Source organism: Hippocampus guttulatus, chromosome 12 (assembly GCF_054856545.1).
Source record: "Hippocampus guttulatus isolate MCC_2025c chromosome 12, RoL_Hgut_1.0, whole genome shotgun sequence".
In the NCBI taxonomy this organism is placed as follows: Eukaryota; Metazoa; Chordata; class Actinopteri; order Syngnathiformes; family Syngnathidae; genus Hippocampus; species Hippocampus guttulatus.
The window spans coordinates 756,039-773,517 of record NC_141272.1 but is presented as its reverse complement, the minus strand read 5'-3'; the positions used below and the strand labels follow the sequence as shown (position 1 = coordinate 773,517).

The window sequence follows — 17,479 nt, the reverse complement described above, 5'->3', positions numbered from 1 at the left end:
GATGGCTAAAAAAACACACCAAAGTGTTTTCAAAGGAGGATTGTCTCCCACTTGGCCCGGCTCATGCCCTCCTGACTATAAACACAATGTTTTACACCAGTAGCGTGTTATTACCACTTTCAATGACCACATAAGCAAAAAATGACACTTTGTCACAAATGCCAAGACATTAAAAGGCAGCCAAGCAATAAAAATAAGATCCAGCCCCTAAGTTGCGCCCGTAGCCGATGGGGCGTCTTTTTCCGGAGCTTCGCGTGACTTTCCGAGACACTCGCTCTCAGTCGGCATGCGTTGTCCATTGCTAGCCACGTGCTAACTGCATCGTTAGCACTGCTGAGTCCTTTCAGCTCCAAGCGTCTTCGAGAAGATGTCAACGGTGGCCGATCGATGCGGTGCGGCGGACTAATGGCGCGAGCGGGTTTCCGCGCCACGGTCATTAAGATTTTGAAGCGGCGCGCTCGGGATCGGCCGGGCATAAAGAGCTAATCAATGTTTCAACAACCGACTCAAGTGGCGATAATGACTCGCATCAGCGGGGCCGTTTCATTCCTTTAAACTCCAGATGAAGGCATCGACATATTGCACCACGCCTCACCGTGACCCTCTCATCCCGGTCGTCGATGTTGAGGCCGTCTTTCTTCCAAGAGATGGTGGGTTCTGGATGCCCGCGGGGCGGTTGGCACTCCAGGACCGCCGGCTCTCCGGCTGCCACAATCACATCGGCGGGGTTCTGTCTGAAGTCGTCACGCAGAACTGCAGAAAGAATTCAGAAAAAACAAAAACAAAAAAATCCCCAGTGAGATGCGGCTACGTCATCCTAAAACAACTGCCGTCGAACATATTCTTTTAATTGTATGCGGCCCCCAAAACAAAAGAGTTTGGACAGCCCTACTCGGAGGTGGCTGCTTAATGTTCAGGTCCGGCGTGGAATCGGCAAGCCTGGGAGCGCCGGAACTTTAAAGACTTTGCAACTTGGTCGTTGGATGGCCCCCGTTTGGAAATGTCAGACTCAAAACCAAAACACGCGGAAATGTGCATTTCGCTTGTGATCTAGGCCCCAACCACGGTCTTAGTAGCCCCTCATGGAATCAAGGCCGAAAGCCAGTTTCACTCAGCAAAGTCAAACTCAAGTCGTGCGCCAAGAGCAGCACAAAAAAAAATAATAACGTTTCAATGTGCCCTGCCCGTAAAGACGGAGGAAGTCCGCCGTTTTGGCCAGCGGCAGAGGTCCTCGTCCGCCAACTTTTGTCCGACTGCTCAAATCAAGTCTACTAAGACAGATGGGCGAGTCGGAACGTTTGAGTTTTCGGCTGGAAAGTGGCGGCGGACATTTGATGACTCGCTATAAAAGGCAAACCTCAAATAATAAATCAACTCCGCCAGGTCGGAGCTTGAAGAAGCGGCACATGAATGGTAAAGACATTCAAGGGCGCCCCCTTTTGGCAGAAATGCAGCAAACGCCAAGTGCTGCATTCCAAACTCCTCAATCCCCGTTTTTTTTTTTTTTTACTTGCCACCTTGCTGATCGCATGCCAGCTTCGATGGGACGGAAGAATTTCAGGCTTCCGATTTTTACAGCTTTCAAATCGAGATTGTCAGCGAGTGGATCGGTCCGCGATCTTGACGGCTAAGCATCATTTGAGCCCAAAGGGAAGGCAGGCGTGCGAGACGCCGGGAAAAAGCAACTACCGGTTTTTATTTTTCCAGCTTGGTGGCGTCAAAAAAAAAAAAACAACCCAAAAACTTTCAGGCCACACAAGCAGCACGCGTTATGTCGCGTATATGCACGCACGGGATGAATAATACGGATTATTTGTGGCCGCTCAGGGAGGTCGGAGTGAGCTTTGGCTGGATCGTCTCAGGCTCGTCCCCTGGCTCCGAAATAACAGATCAAAGTCAGAGCTGGGAAAGCTCGCGGCGAAAGATGCGGCCAACGCATTCCTGAGTCCACTCACGCCAGCCAAAAAGCTCCTCCAATCGGGGTAAACTTGGCGCTCCTCTCACATCGTATGACCGCAGGTGGCAAAAGCGGTCACGTGCGTTACTGAAGTACAAGCACGGATAAAAGTGGAAAAACATTCTAAACATCAAGTCATGTCGGGCTTTTGCGGGGATACGTCAGGGATTGGCTTACAAATAGCACGCGGATGGGCAACTTAACAAAATACTTCCGAGATCTCAACTCAAGTGTATTTCTCGAGCACTTTCATACAAACCATCGCTGCATACAAAGTGGAGCAACTGACATGTACAACAAGTTAAGAACAAAGACAATAGAAAGCGCCAAACAGTAAGACGAAGATCAAGTGGGAGTCATGCCGTGTCAAATGCCATCGAATGCACGTCATCATCGCATCCGTCGAAACGGCTGCGCAACCAACAAGAATGGCGCCCGCGACCGACCGCGGGCTCACACCATTTACACAACCACACGCATGCTGCAATCAAAAGAGAGCTGGCGACAAGAGGAGCAAGTCAGCCCCTCGGTGTGGATCTCCACCCCGCCCCCCTACGCCCCGTGTCCCATCTTAGACGCGCAAAAAATGAATTCAAAACTGAAAGAGGCCCAAGGGTGTCTTGGCACGGCCCCGTGCTTACAACCAATGCCGCTGCTGGGAACCCCCCCCCCCCCGCCCCACTCCTCCTCCAAACGAACACCTCTTTGCTGTAAACACAGCTGAGTGCGCCCCCAAACATGCGAGTCCTCCACGAGGGCGGCGAAGGGAGCCGAGCCAGGGCTTCTCAAGAGGGCCCGAACCGGGGCCTGGGTGTGCTCCCAAAGCCGTTTTTGCCCAAAATTGATCACACGGCCTCTCGTTTCCCTTCCTCTCCAAATGTTCCGGGAACAAACGGTGGTGAAGATGCTGAAATTGTCTGCCGGTCTTTGTTTGTGTGAGTTTGTGTTGGGGATAACGAGTCTCCCTCCCTGGGAGAATTCCGTCGCTCGTTGTAAGCCTGCAGCTGTCTGGGGGTGGATAATATTTCCTGCGCGATGAACAGGGAGGCCGGATTCTGTGCGTCCGTACGTCTTCATGTGCGCGCGAGTCAAAGAGCCGAGTGTGAAAACCGAGGGCGGATTGGTCAAAAGACGAATGTTGTCGCCAACCCCAACGAATCAACCGGGCTTGAAAACGGCAAATGTTTGATGCTACTTTTTTCCTCCAAGCGATACCGGCACAGCTAGTCACTCTTCATTACTCACCGATACCGAGCACCGATACCACTATCCGTCCATCCATTGCTGGAGCCTATTCGGACGGACTTTGGCCGGAAGGCGAGTACCGACAGGCCCTTTGCACTGTTCGTCATTGTTTTGTTCGTATTGTTTCTTGTGCAGAGCGTGCCTGTTACGTGAAATCTTCGTTGCGCGAACGTGTAATGACGATAAAGGCCAATCCAATCCGATCCAAATCCAAGGCAGACAACACACTGAACTGGTCGCCATTCGGTCGGCAGCGCACATATAGAGACGGGCCAACGTCCGAACCCACGGCCGCACCGTCACGGAGTAGGAACCGAGCCCGCGCTGCCCGCACGCAAGTCAGGCGTGCGTATCGGCGACTTATCCTTTGACAGATTTATTAATTTTTTTCCAGTATGGGTGGCTGGTCTCGGCAGCCTTCACGAGTACCCGATACCTTAAAGTATAACGGAGAGTGGCCCGAAAACCCATTGTGGTGTTCAGCCATTGCTACTTGTAAGCTTAGCTTGACTTCGCGCTGTCTGCGAACGCAATTAGACGCAGTCGCGGATGCTGCAGCCAAATGTCACCTCCACACCACTGGGGTCGTCACCCCTTTCACTTGCTGACTCTCTCACACACACACGCACGCACGCGCACACACACACACACACACACACACACACACACACACACACACACACACACACACACACACACACACACACACACACACACAGACTTGGTCTCAGAGGAAATTGAAAACAGATGTTTAAATGTCAAATTAAAATGAGAGCCCCAAGCTGCCCCTCCAAACATTAATGAAAAAAAAAAAAAGAAATAAAGGCAGAAAGAAAGAAAGACAGAAAGGCAGAAGCCTTCGTGGCACACACACGCCAAGGTAGAAAGATCACAAGAGCTTTGTTCTGAGGAAATTAAAGCAACGGCAACAAATCTTTGCCACATCGGAAAAAAAAAAGAAAAGCCGCTAAGGATTGAAAGATGGATGAAGAGACGCGGCGTGGGTCTCGCCCTCGGCCTTTCCTCCAACCGCGGTGGACGAGGTTGGCCCTAACGGGAGGGGAAAGAGAAGCGGCGCGGAAGGCGGAAGCAACTGAAAGAGACGAGCGAGCCAAACAGAACGCGGTTTGCAAAAGAATCGATTTTTTTTTTTCATCCCATTTGTATGCGAATTGCATAGCACATTGACTGTTGGTAGCCTCGAACATACCAAGGGGCATGCGGCGACGCTCCTTTTTAGCGCCGTAGGTATACAATATGTCGTCTATTTGTTTCCGTTCCGGCGGCAAATGCGCCGCAACAAAGAATGACGACAAAGAAACGCGTCTTGGCGAGCACAAAAAGGCCTTGCCTCGCAAAAAGCCAAACAACCGCTCGGCCAGGGTGTCGCTTTCACGTCCAAAGTGAAGTCATTCTTCTGCAGGTGGAGCTCAGCCGTTGGCTCCCCCGGGGGGGGGCGAACAAGAAGAAGAACAAGAGCAGGAGGTAGACGTCACCTCATTCATGCTATCTCTCAACACTCGGGAGATGATATCGGGCCGCGAGCTGCCTGCGCGCACGTACAAAAAAGAGCGCGGACACCTGCGCGCCGGACCTTCTCTTTCTTCCCCAGCTGGGAAAACGCCAGCCTGCTTGTCATGTGCACAAGATTAGGTACACCCGAGACATCTAATGAGAAGCTGTCCGAGAGGTATTCGCGTAAAAGTGCGGCGCCGTGTTGAGTCGGATGACAAACAGTAAGTGGGGGAGGGGGGGGGGGGGGGATTTGGGGCAAGTGGGTTCATCGGCTCGTCTTCGGCCAAATGAAATCGGAGGGGGCGTCGCAGCGCAGATGGACAATGCCGCGAAGCGTCCTTCCCGAGCAACCGAAGAGTTTTTCAAATGAAAGTCAGAAGGAAAAATTGATGTGGATTCGCAAGAAGAAAAAAAAAAACGTGTTTTTGGATCCTCCATTTTCGTTTCAGCAAAGCGCGATATTAACGGTCGGTTTCCCTTTGCGTGCACCACCAAAAGTACGTTTGCTTTTTCGGAAAGCGAGACGTTTGGTCTTCGTTGTTTTTTTCCCCCGCATGAGGAAGATGGACAGGTGCGACCGCGTCTTGATTAACGTGAGAGCGTCTTCTTTCCTCTGATTGCATTTTTCACGAACGCCAGCTTCGTCAACTCTTCACCTCTCTCACGCGAGCTTCCGGACGGAACGGCGCGGCGCCTAAACACGTTCCTTCCGTCCACGCGTCTCCATCTCCTCGCCCTTCATTTCCCTCCGCGCTTCTTTGGCGCGTGAGACTTTTCGCCCTTTAACGGGATTTTAAACAAGACGGAAGAGCGCCATGTGTGTCCTTTCGGGCCCCCCCCCCCCCCGGAGGAGCCGACGTCAAACCGGCGAGATATTTGCTGACAGTAGATGCGTCTGTGTGGGGCCCGCTCTCCCGGCATCGCCGCACATGAGGGCCTTATTAAAACAATCTTTCCAATTAACATTCCTGCTCCCCTGAGCCCCGTTGACCCTCCTGGAAGACGCCCCCCCTCCCCCCCTCAGTCTCCTCCTCGAGCCCTCCGATGACAAAGACGCCGTGTAGCAACCCGAGCCGCCATCGGGAGACCTTTGAACGAGGCCGAGGATGTGAGGCAACTTGTTTTCCTTTCCAGGGAAAAGCCAGCAAGTGTGCGCCGGCGGCTCGTCTGTTTTGACATGTGGTTTCTTTGAGTGGGCGAGGACAAGGGGACAAAGGAGGATTTGGAGCTAGGACGGCAGAATGGGAAGGACCATGGGAAACGACGGCGGGCCTGGAGATGGATGTCAGCGGACCCGCTCGCATCACCTCTGCGGAATTGCGTCGATAAACAAATCGGGAGGGAGACAGTATATCCTCACACGTCTCTCACGGCGAGGATTACGCTGCGAGCTGGCAGTCGTGCGTCGATGAAATGAAATGAGACACATTTCTGCCAGTGGGGGGACGGTTGTCGGTCGTTTGATCACATGATGGAGTCGCTCGGTCGGATTTTGTGGACCTTGAAGGACTCTGGACTTGCTTCAGATCAAAATGGCAGAAATCGTGGATGATTTTAGACATACTGTAGGTTCTTGAGATTTTTTTTTGGGGGGGGGGGGTTGGTTCTTCTGGTGATAGACACGCCGACGAAATTCCATGCCGCTAAGTGAAACTCGCTTCGGAGGCTGAATTTTTGTTGATTGGCACAAAGAGCAAGATTGCCTCACACGAATCTCCGCGGGTGCGCTCAATCAAGTCTCCATAGCGCTTCGTTAAAAGCGAAGACGCTAATTCGATACATTTGTGTTTAAGTTGCAAGCGACGCCTCTCGCTTGGATAAACGCGCAATGGGATCCGGCGGACGGGCACCGAGCAGATGTTTGATGCGTAGCGCGTCAAAGCAACTCATTAACTTATTCAATCGCAGCCATTTTCACTGGAGCAACCCGCTCAATCGCAGCGTTTACCCATTTTTTGACTGATCTTGCAAGGCCCACAGAATATTTGGTTTGCATGGAGCCAACCAAAATAAAGTTTGGACTCTCTTCTTTCAGCTGAAAAAGAATTTTTGTTTCTATCTTTTTCCATTCTCCAGCAATCGGCATTACAGAATGGCAAAGTTTCATGGAAATGGCGATTCCTGGGCAAAAAAATGGAGAAAATGAGCTTTTTGTAAAAGCATCCATTTCAAGCACGTGAGGCACCACTGCCACCTACGGGTCGCTTTTTTATAACGTAAACGGCTTATTCTCATTCACAGATTGCATCAGACCCTCCTCCTCTCTATGACGCAAAAAAAAGACTTAGACGTACAAGTACGTCCTTGGTAGGCGGGGCCTAACTGTAAAGAGACATACAAGTACGTGTAGTGGAATGAAAGAGTTAAAAGCAGGCAAAGAGTCCAAAGGGCGGAAGCCTAAGCGGTTTGTTTGTTAAAAGAGGTGCAGGAAGTGTTTGGATTTTTTTTTTTTATAAACGAGCGGTTGAGTCACACAATAGCGGCAGTAAGCTGTGGAAAACGCCACATGGGGATCACATGCAGTGTTACGGCACATCCCTCAGACTTTGGTCATGGGCACTTGCACATTCCCTACATGCTGATGCCTCGCCGATGGCTTTACCAGGCACTTTGGGGTGGGGGGGGGGGGGCTGTATAAGAAGGGAAGGGACACGCTGGAAAGGTCAATGCATGGGGATGGAGCACAAATAGGAGCATGTTCTGAAGCTCCAGAGGGGAACGCCGTTGCCTGTTCAATGGCTTCCACATGGACACTGAACATTCCCAGATGGATGCGTTGCCATTTGCATTTCGGCGCTAAGTAAATGAAACCATTTTCAACCACCTGCCTGTGGACTGCTTCGAACCTGAATTTTCCCATCATGAGCGATGCGATGTTGCCTGGAAAATATCATGTTGGAGGGGACAAAATCATTTAGGAGTGATGCAAACTTGTATAAAAACATGGGGGGGAAAAAAAATAAGAAAAAGATTTCGGATTGATGAATCATTGCTTTTAACTCATTCAGTACCAGCCAATTCTGGACCAAGTCTGAAAAGACGTTTAAAAACGTCTTTGGGAGTGAATGAGTTAAGAAAAAAAAAAAGAAACAAAACCACAAGGCTTCAGTCATGCTTCCGTAAAAAATATGAAAAACAATCACAGGGATTCATTCATTGATTACCCCCTAAAATATGTAAAAAAATTAATAAAATAAAAAGGCCGCGCCCCCATATCTTATGCTATGTTGTATTGCAAAAGGAAGACTTTTTTTTTTTCCAATTTAAGCATTGTTTAAAACAATGAACTAGGCATCCATCCCTCCATCCATGATCTGAGCCGCGTTTCTTCACGAGAGTCGTGAGTGAGCATGCTGGAAACTATCTCGGGTGGCTTCGGCCAGTAGGCAAGGCGAACCCTAAACTGGTTGCCAGAAACACACAATTCAAGTTGAAAATCTGGTTAGCATCCGACTGGTTAGCATGTCTGCCTCACGGCGCGGAAGTCGCGGGTTCGATTCCGGAGTCAAGTATCTTTTGGGACAAAATCTTTGACATCTTGCAAAATAGAGACGATAAAACACGGTCGACCGGGAGGATAAGTCGCCGTTTATGAGAAGAAAATCGAAACAGGCCAGTGGCTGATCTTGAAAACTCATCACGGGCCGTGTGAAAAAGGCGCGGCCTTCTGGAGAACAGATACGACTGCCGCATTTGAATTCGGGTTCTTTGACTATCTCCAAATACGAACGCAGCAGTCGCCACTAATCTTTCTTTATTTTTTTTTTAATTGGCGGTGCCGCCCGCAAACTGGTCTGACTCAAAACACAAAACGGCAAAGATTTGAACAGATGTGCTTTGAAAGGACAGGACGGGAGTGAAAACAAAAGCGGGGACGTTTCCTCCTGCGGTCATCGCAAAGACGGACTTTGCCGGCCAAGTGCCGCCAGCTGCGCGGAAATAAGACGCAGACGTTGACTTGTCGAGAAATTGCCAGATTTGACACTTGACTACCTGCGTCCGAGTGGTTGTTTTTATCTGCCTCTGCCGTTTGCTAGTTAGCCCCTGTTGGACTTTGCTGCAAATTTGTTTCACTTCTGCTTTTCGGACGCGAGGTCATTTTCGAGCGCTCGTACGTGCCCACCGCACTGCAGCGACCTCCGCTTCACCTCGTCACAACAAACAAGAGTCGACGCCGACGGCATTTTTCAACGTCCAAGGGCATGCGGTTAGCTCAAAGCTCTCGGCGCACTCTGGACCAATTTAGCTCTTTGAGAAGCCGTCCGCAGCAAGACCGGCGAGGACAAATAAACGCTGGCGAACCAGTTTTAAAGTTGAAACCTCGGCGGAGAGACGCTGCTCGCTACGCAACCAAGGGTCCCGGTATTTCCAGTGCGATTGCGTCGGGTCTGATGCGGTGAAGAAGGAGCTGAGCCAGAAAGCGACACTCTCGATTTATCGCTCCATCTACATTCCTACCCTGAACCGAAAGTGACCGAAAGAACGAGATTCCGGATAAGAGTGGCCGAAATGAGTTTCCTGCGCAGGGTGTCCTGGCTCTCCTTTAGAGATAAGGCGAGAGGCTCGCTCATCCAAGAGGGGCTCAGAGTGCAGCCGCTTCTCCTCCACGTCGAGAAGAGCCAGATGAGGTGGCTCGGGTATATGATTAGGATGCCTCCCCGGCGAGGTGTTCGGGACATGTCCCACCGGCAGGAGGCCTTGGGGAAACCGTGCCTCCCGGCTGGCCCGGGAACGCCTAGGGGTCCTCCGGGAAGAGCTCGAAGAAGCGGCTGGGGAGAGGGACGCCTGGGATTCTCTGCTTAGGCTGTTGCCCCCCTGCAACCTGACCCAAATAAGCGGTAGAGAATGGATGGATGGGACATTTTGCCTGTGTTGACTGATAGCTAGCTGGAGTTAGCCATAGCATATGAACTCATGATTAGAATTAGCTTAAAACAGTGAGGAAAAAAACAAAGGGGGAATTTTAAATGTCGCCCTCATGGGTTGAACTTGAGGGCAAGGTGGTGTTTGTATGAACGCAGCAGCTTTAGGAGCTGCTCGCTTGTGCCTGTCGCCGGTACGCATCTCATTAGCGCCCGCCGACCGGGTCGCTTGGCCGCGTTCGTCCAGTCGGCTGCGTCGAACCGGCCAGCGTGAAAGCAAATAATGAAACGGTTCCCGTGCCAGCCCGACAAACAAAGCGACAAACGACTCCCTGTCAGACAGAGACGGCGGAGGATCACGAACACCCCCCACCCCCCGACGCGACATAATCATCGCAACGAGGACGGCAGATAAAGTCCTTGCCAAGAGATAAGACGAGTATGACTCATACGACGGCGGATGCGCCGTTTGAGCACATCGTCAAATCAATCCGTTGTTTAGCTTGCGTGAGGCCCAAATATGCCAACGGCGGCGCGATAAGACGGCTAAAAAGCTACATTGTGCTCAACAAAAGGGGAGAGACGCCAATCGGGGAGTGTGCGGGGGGGTGAAATGCGACTGGCGGGATGAGGGCGATCTGTTCGGAAAATGAGCGGCCTACATCTACATCACGCAGGGCATATCTGACCCAGAACACGAGTCAAAATAATGCGGCGTCCTCACGGAGGCGGCCTGAGAACTTTTGACTCGGTCTTCAGAGGTTCTCGCAGTCACTCGTCCACGTCTCGGGGATGAGTCCCCTTCCTCCAAATCAAGACGGCGTCATCGTTTGGATGACACGTTTTCCAAAGTTTGGCATCGCGCGGTGTTGCCAGACGTGTCATCTGTTTTGTATTTGATGGCCGACGCCTTTCTCTCGTGAAGTGACATGCGCTTGGTAGTGGGAGCCCCTATGAAGAGGAAAACGCCCGAAAATACTTTTCAGAGGTGGATGCGAGCATTCAGTAAAGACGCCGACGTCAATTTTGGTGAGCGTCGATCGCAGTTTTGGCACATCTGTGACGTTTCGATTCCTACATTGAGACTGTCATGTCGCATCACTGTACGGCAAGTGAGAAAGGACAAATGACATTTAAAAGCTTGAGGACGGAGGACGATGATTAAATGAATCAAGATAGAGGGACGATGACGGAAGGGTACCCTGGTCGCGGACGGACCGACCGGCAAAGGAGGGTCAAGTGCCCATCTCTGATTACGACGATGAACGAAGAAGAAAACCGCTTGGCACAAGGTCAATTCTTACATTATTTCTTTATTGAAATCATGTTCTTGCTAAAAGTGCTGCATTTTCTTCATGTCTATACCCAGAATGGGGACTCTTGTTTGGTGACTTTGCTTTTGGGGTTTTTTTTTGTCTTCTTTTCCAGAATGGTTCAAAAATGACCTTTATGCCATTCGGCGAACGAGACACGAGTCTGACCTTTGTGAAAGTGATCAAGACGCACCGGCTTTCGTGACCCCGCTCCCTCGGATTGGCGGTCTGATCGGACGGACGTAATCATCCGACAAACACAAAAAAATAAAAATAAAAATGGAGGCTTCGACAGACCCCCCCCAGTGCGACGTGGGCTCAGTCTCATCAGCCATCCAAAATGGAGAGAGACGGACATTGCGCAGACAATTAGAGTCGACATTTGCATCATTTTGGGAACGTGGCACCGGAGTGGCGCAGCTGGCTTGCGTTACGCTGGCGGGAGAACTAAGTGATGCTAAAACGTTACAAGCTAGCGTTCTTCTCTGCCTGCCAGCCCTGATTGCAGCAACGCAGCCGCCCCCCCCCCCCACCTCCCCTCCCTCCTTTCCTGGAGCACCACATGCCTTCTTTTGTCTGGAGTCCGTATCTGCTGCTGATAGCATCTGAGTGAGGCCTCAGTCGGTGAAGCTTTTTATTTTTTTTCCCCCCCCTTCAATTTTTGGAGAGAGCACCATGGCGCACCTGCACAGTGGACAATGGGGGCCGCCGCATGCAGACCTTTTCAGCACGTTTGTAAACAATAGGCGCCCGGACAATAAGATCAAATAAAAGTAAAACATTTGTTACACTGGATCGGGTAAAGCACCACTGCCGCATGCGAAATCTCCTCTTCCACTCAAGTGGCAGCAAGTTTGCATAGCGTCACATAGGTGTCCTCATATGCACACGTTAGCGGCGGCAAAAGCGTTATCATAAAAAAGCAGCCGCCCCATTACGAAGAACCCGTGCATGAATTATTCAGAAGGCGCGCAACGCTCAGATTTTTTCCCGTTTCAATCTGGCTGCTTGCGTCTGGAGCAGCTTTTTCAAGCTCTTATTTTCTCTTTCCTGGAAAGCAAAAGTATCGGGACCCACGGCAATTCGTTACCACCGACTGAGCTGGGCTCGGCCGCTCGGAGGCGCTGCTATCAAGATTTCTTCATCGACCAATTTTTCATCTTGTTCAAGGGACTTTGATCTCATTCGAACTAACATTGTATGGTCCAATTTTGCCCACTTGGCATTCATGGCAGCCTGGAAGGGGCTTGGGGAGGGATTCTCCTATCTGCGGCCCCTTCTCAAGGTTGATCATTTTTCCCCAAATGGTGTTTTGTGGGGTGGGGGGGTTCCTCGCCCTCCCGGGGCTTCAGATCAGGGGTTGTCGTGAATACTTGTCAACTGTGGGTATGTGAAGCCCTTGGGAGACTGTTCGGGATGAAGGGCTCGAGAAATAAAGGTAGGAACATACAATTCAACACGCGGCGAAGTGCCACAGCGCCTATAGAGCTTAACAAGTAGCTTACGTCGGCTCGTGGCGCTAAGCAAACGCAAATGACCGGTCACTCCGGAGGAGCCGCTTGAAACGGGAACAACAGCGAGTGTTCAGAGAAGCCGCTAGTAGCCTCACACCTCACCGTAGTGAGTGGCCACTCCACGCGAGAGCCCCGGTGCTGAAGAGGCCCTCCACAGCCTCCGCGAGTCCTTGGGGGACACGCGCATCCTCGCCCACCTGAGAATCCTTCATGAGCTCGACACCATTCAAGACAAAATGCATCAACGGACCTCTACGAGTTCAAGCGTGAACAAGGAAGCGTGCGTGACCAGCATGAAGGAAGTCAAGACCACATGGGTGAAAACCAAGACGTTATCGAAACGAGAGTGTCGAGACCGAGACAAGCCCAAGACGGTATCTATCTCACACAAGCACACGCAAAACCTGAACAAAATGATCAAGAAAAATGACCTGACCTCGCGCCGCCTCTCTGAGCTCACCCGCCCCTACACACCCGCCCGGCGCCTCAGGTCTACGGACCAGACATTATTAGAAGTACCAAGAACCAAACTGAGGTTCAGAGGGGATGGAGCCTTTCGCGTTGCTGGTCCCCCTCTCTCTCTGGAATGAGGTCCCACTGAACATTCGGCAAGCCTCCTCGCTGCCCATCTTTAAAACCCGCCTCCCAAACTCACTTGCATTCTTTGGCATTGGACTCGGCATGAGCCAAATTATGATCTTAGTTATACCGGTTGGTGCTCTCTTCCGTCTTTGATACCGATTTGGAGCAATGTTAGTTGCTCCAAAACTGCAATGCGAGATCAGTCGCGCAAGGTGTCACTTGTGACGGAAGACCAGCAGAAGAGGACGCGCAGTCAGTGGGAGGCCTGGAGAAGAAGCCAAGTGACCAGACCAGGCTGGCTGCTCGTTTGTGCTCGATTCCTCCCCTGGCGGCGCCGCATCGTTAGCAAGTCACGACCGAGCCCAAAGGCCGAAAGGCGCTTGCACGCCATCCAGGATGCCACGCTTGGTTTCAACCCTCTTGAGACCAAGCGACGAAGGAAGAAGAAGAGGAGGGGGGGGGGGGGGGGGAGTCCTTTTCACCCTGGAAGGGATGGAAGAACAGAGGTCTGTCTGTGTGTGTTTTGCTGCTTTGACTCCAAATGTGAGCCAGATTTGTGCACAGAGGCCAAGTTGCTCTCACAATAATACTTTTGCAGAAGCAATATTTGCTTCCAACTTCAACCGTGTGGGAATTAAATCGTTGACACAATAGCGCGTGTTATGGCCCTGACATATGCTGAATTTGCCTTTTTTCTCTCTTGGGCCAAATAGAACAAAAAAAATAAACAAAAGAAAGAAATACATCTTGCAGCCTTCAGTTGTTTCGCCCCCCGATTTCTAGGACCGCAATTCTTTAGTGAAATGTGACTCGCATGGCGTCGTGTTTCTTTTCAAAGTCGGCCTCCTTCCCGTGCCGACGGGGTCCGGAGCGCACGTCGACAAACGCCAACCCCAGCGATTCATGCGTTCGGTTCTAGTTTCTCGTTATGCGTCCAAACAGCGGGAATGAGTTTGACCAGCAAAGTCAAAAACCAGAATGGGCTTCCGATAATTGACTTCCTGTCAAGTTCCCAGTCGTAATGGCGGAAAGTCGACCTGTACTTGCCCGCCTTTTCCCGCCTGCCTGATGGATATCTGCAGCCGGGGTCGTTCCCACCATAAAAACTCATTTAGTCGCCGCTCTTCATCGGAAGAGTCACGCTGAGAACCCGACTCCCCCCCGAGGGCCACTTAAGGAGGTTTGTCTTCCGGCATGCTGTCGAAACGTTTCCTCAAAGGGCGTGCAACTAAGTTGCAAAGTAACAACATTCATTCAAATTAGCGTCACAAATGTTCATAATTCGAAGAAGACAATGTTCTGCCTCGAAAGGCTGAACAATGGGAGTCGACGCAACCCAAAAGGCCCATTTTATTGAAAACAATAACCCAACCGGTCCTGTAGGTGGCAGTACAAAAGTCTCATCAACTTCCAACCACAGTAGAGCCGTGCTCGCCAAGACACCATCAAACAGGCATCTTAACAACTACGGTGGGGGGGCGTTAATGCTCAGTTTGACGAGACGGAACCTTATCACCGTCGTCAAATCAGTTCATTTGGGAGATGCAACTCATTACGTGGTGGAAGATTAAACCAAAGTTAGTCGGCTCCATTTGCATTTGAAACGCGGATTTGACAGTAACGGCTCATGAAAAAAAAAAGGAAAAGGACTCCGCTGCGGCGTCATGACCTACATCTGCGCCGAAGGAATGCCGCCGACGCTTATCTCGTGTGGCGTGTGGCCCGGGGAGCGACATCACAAACAACACAAAGAATCAAAGATTTTTGTGCAACTGTTGCAAATGTTGGTCGTGGAGCAGGAAGTGCTGCCTCGAAGAAGAGGGAAGAAAAGCCAAAGAAAAACGGTGCGCCATGCTGCGGTGACCCTTGATGGGACGCACCAAAAGCCGCAACGCGCTGCTGCGGGAAAAAGTATTGGGGGGAGCGGAGCGGTCCGCTTGGGGCTCGTTTAGGAGGCACCCAAAATGATGGATGGGTGACAAACGAGAAGCAAACCGGTTCAGTGAAGTTGAATCAAGGCAGAAGGTGCCTCGAAAGGGGGGGGGGGGGGGGGGGGTGTGGCCTGAGTTCTGCGCTCCCTCTTACGAGTAGCAGTCAAGAGGCGAGCGGCGGCATTCTGGAGCGGCTGAAGGCGCTTCATGGAGGACCGGCTGACTCCAAAGTCAAGGGAATTGCAGTAATCCAGCCGGGATGCGACAAAGGCATGAATTACTGTCTCCGAGTGTTCATGAGAGAGGAGAGCTTTTATTTTGGCCGGCCGTCTAAGGTGAAAGAAGCTGGATTGAACAACGGCACCAATTTGCCGATCAAGTTTGAAATCACTGTCCAGGTTAAGGCCCAAGTTTGAGACTGTTGACTTAAGAGAAAGAGACGGGGGGGGGGCCCCAAGTCTACAGGATGGGATGTACAAGGGCCACTGGGACCAAACAGTCTGTCTTCTTCTCATTGAATTTCAAGAAATGTTGTGCCATCCGGGTTTTGATTTCTTGCAGGCAGGATAGGAGTGGCCTTAACGAGAAGGCGTCTTTTTTGCTCAGTGGGGACATATCGGTCTGGCAGTCATCTGCATAGCAGTGAGAACAGCAGCAGCAGCAGAGTCCTCAAAATATTCCTCGAAGCAATGCCTGCCAAGTTAATAAACAGAAGATTTCTCACGTCCATTATTTCCTCTGGGACAAATTTGCCTGGAAAATGGTCCAGCCTTGAAATCCCCACCACTGGAGGGAGGGTGTCCATTAAAAACAAGTCAATTAGCATCTCAATCGGCTCGGCATAAGCTACAGCGCCATCGGTCCTCGAAAGAGTCATTGGATCCATAAAGGCAACAGAGAGGAGCGGGATGCGCGTTCTTTTGTGTTCTTGCACTGCCACCGATCCACTGTATCAGATTTGTTTTGTTTTTCCGTGCTTGGACGAGGCCCGATTGTCCGTTCCACGCGTTTGTTCTTTCGACTTGGGTTAGCATGAGGCAGTCGTGTCACTTGAGAGCAAATAAAATTTACCGAAGCATTCACGGAGCGGCCCCATTCGCGTTTACCACATTGGGAGGGTGTCATAAATCGACTGCTCAAACCGCGACCTTCAAAGCCGTTCGCGGCAGAGGCGCAACAGCTCCAAAACTGTTGATTCCAGACGCCCTGAATCATTTATTCACAATTCGTCCTTGAGATTAGAAAAAAAATAAACGTATTCGTTCTTTTTAGTCTTGATAAAAGCCCTCGGAACAGCATCTGGTTCATCTCCTTTATCTGAACATGGCAAACAACTCGCTAGAAGAGCTACATAATAAAAGAGACAAACAGCAAGCATCCCACAGACACCCCCCCCCCCCCCAAACCTCCCTTCTTCATTTATGATGAATGAACAAGGCTGCAAGAGTCCTTGAGGTTTGGGGCGAATTGTGTGTGTGTGTGTGTGTGTGTGGGTGGGTGGGGGGGGGGGGGTTGACGAGGAAATGCCATTGGCCTATCTGTCTCAATTGTTCTCAATGGGCCGTGATTTCTATGAGGCCGTGCAGGAATGCGCGCGTGCATTTGGCCAGAAAAGAAGGAATGCCGTGAAGCCGTGAAACGATGGCCCAATTATTACAGTCGCCTGCAAAACGAGGGCACATGTTACTCTTTGAGACACTTTTTGTCTCTTTTATTTTCAAAATGTTTGGCTAGAATATTATTGACATACGGACGATAATCAAAAAAAAAAAGAAATTCCGTCCTATTCTCCCCGGAAACGCCGATTCCTTTCTTCTCCAATTGAATTCATTATCCTCCCCTATTTGACTCAAGGTTAGCTGGGTTGGCACACAAGGACATTCCTGGGGGTGGGGGCGTGGGGGGGGGGGGGCGGCAACGCTTGGCTGCCACTAAATAAACGGAGACGTTTTATGGCTAGCTGGCGATCGTAAAAACGGGCCGATATGACAGCTCAGACGGAGGGGGCGGGCTTAGGAGCAAAAAGATGGCAAATGTCCAGCAATACTGACAAGCGTTCCCTGGATCATTTTCGACTCATTTTTGTGGATTTCTTTTTCTCAAGGTGGGGTGATCACGAAAAACCCTCCAAGGAAACGATGGCAGGAACGCCCATGCCGTGCCGGAGGAAGGCAGGCGCGGCAAACTCGCACTCGCCAAGCACGCGGGACTTCGGATGTCAAAGGGAGGGGGGGGGGGGGGGGGGGCAAAGCACCGTTTGCCCGACCTTGAGCGAGTACGCCCCGAAAGTAAATCCGGCAAGTATAGATTCACCAGGGAAGAAAACAGCCCCGGGGTGATGCGGGTCTTTCCTTTTGCCCTTTGCATCTCTCCGTTCTCGGGGGCCAATCAGACAGAGAGGCGGGAGTCTCCCTCCCTCGCTTTGACCCTCCACAACCCTCCGGAGACACTTGTTGGGAGACGTTTGCCGACTCGGCCCTCGCTTCTTCATCGCCGGCCGCCCGGTAGCCGAGCGTATCTGCTGATAATGTTACAAGGAGGAGATGCCTCAAATTGCACA

At 51.2% G+C, this 17,479-nt stretch overlaps 1 protein-coding gene across 5 annotated transcripts in view; it reads right to left on the bottom strand.

Moving 5' to 3' along the window:
• The window catches only part of robo1 (roundabout, axon guidance receptor, homolog 1 (Drosophila)), a 152,633-nt gene that overhangs the window by 35,951 nt on the left and 99,203 nt on the right, over positions 1–17,479 (bottom strand). For all 5 annotated transcript variants that reach the window (XM_086125090.1, XM_086125092.1, XM_086125093.1 and 2 more), the window contains one exon: positions 596–753. In XM_086125090.1, the coding sequence (XP_085981216.1) occupies positions 596–753 (158 nt within the window). The remainder of the gene's footprint in view (positions 1–595; positions 754–17,479) is intronic.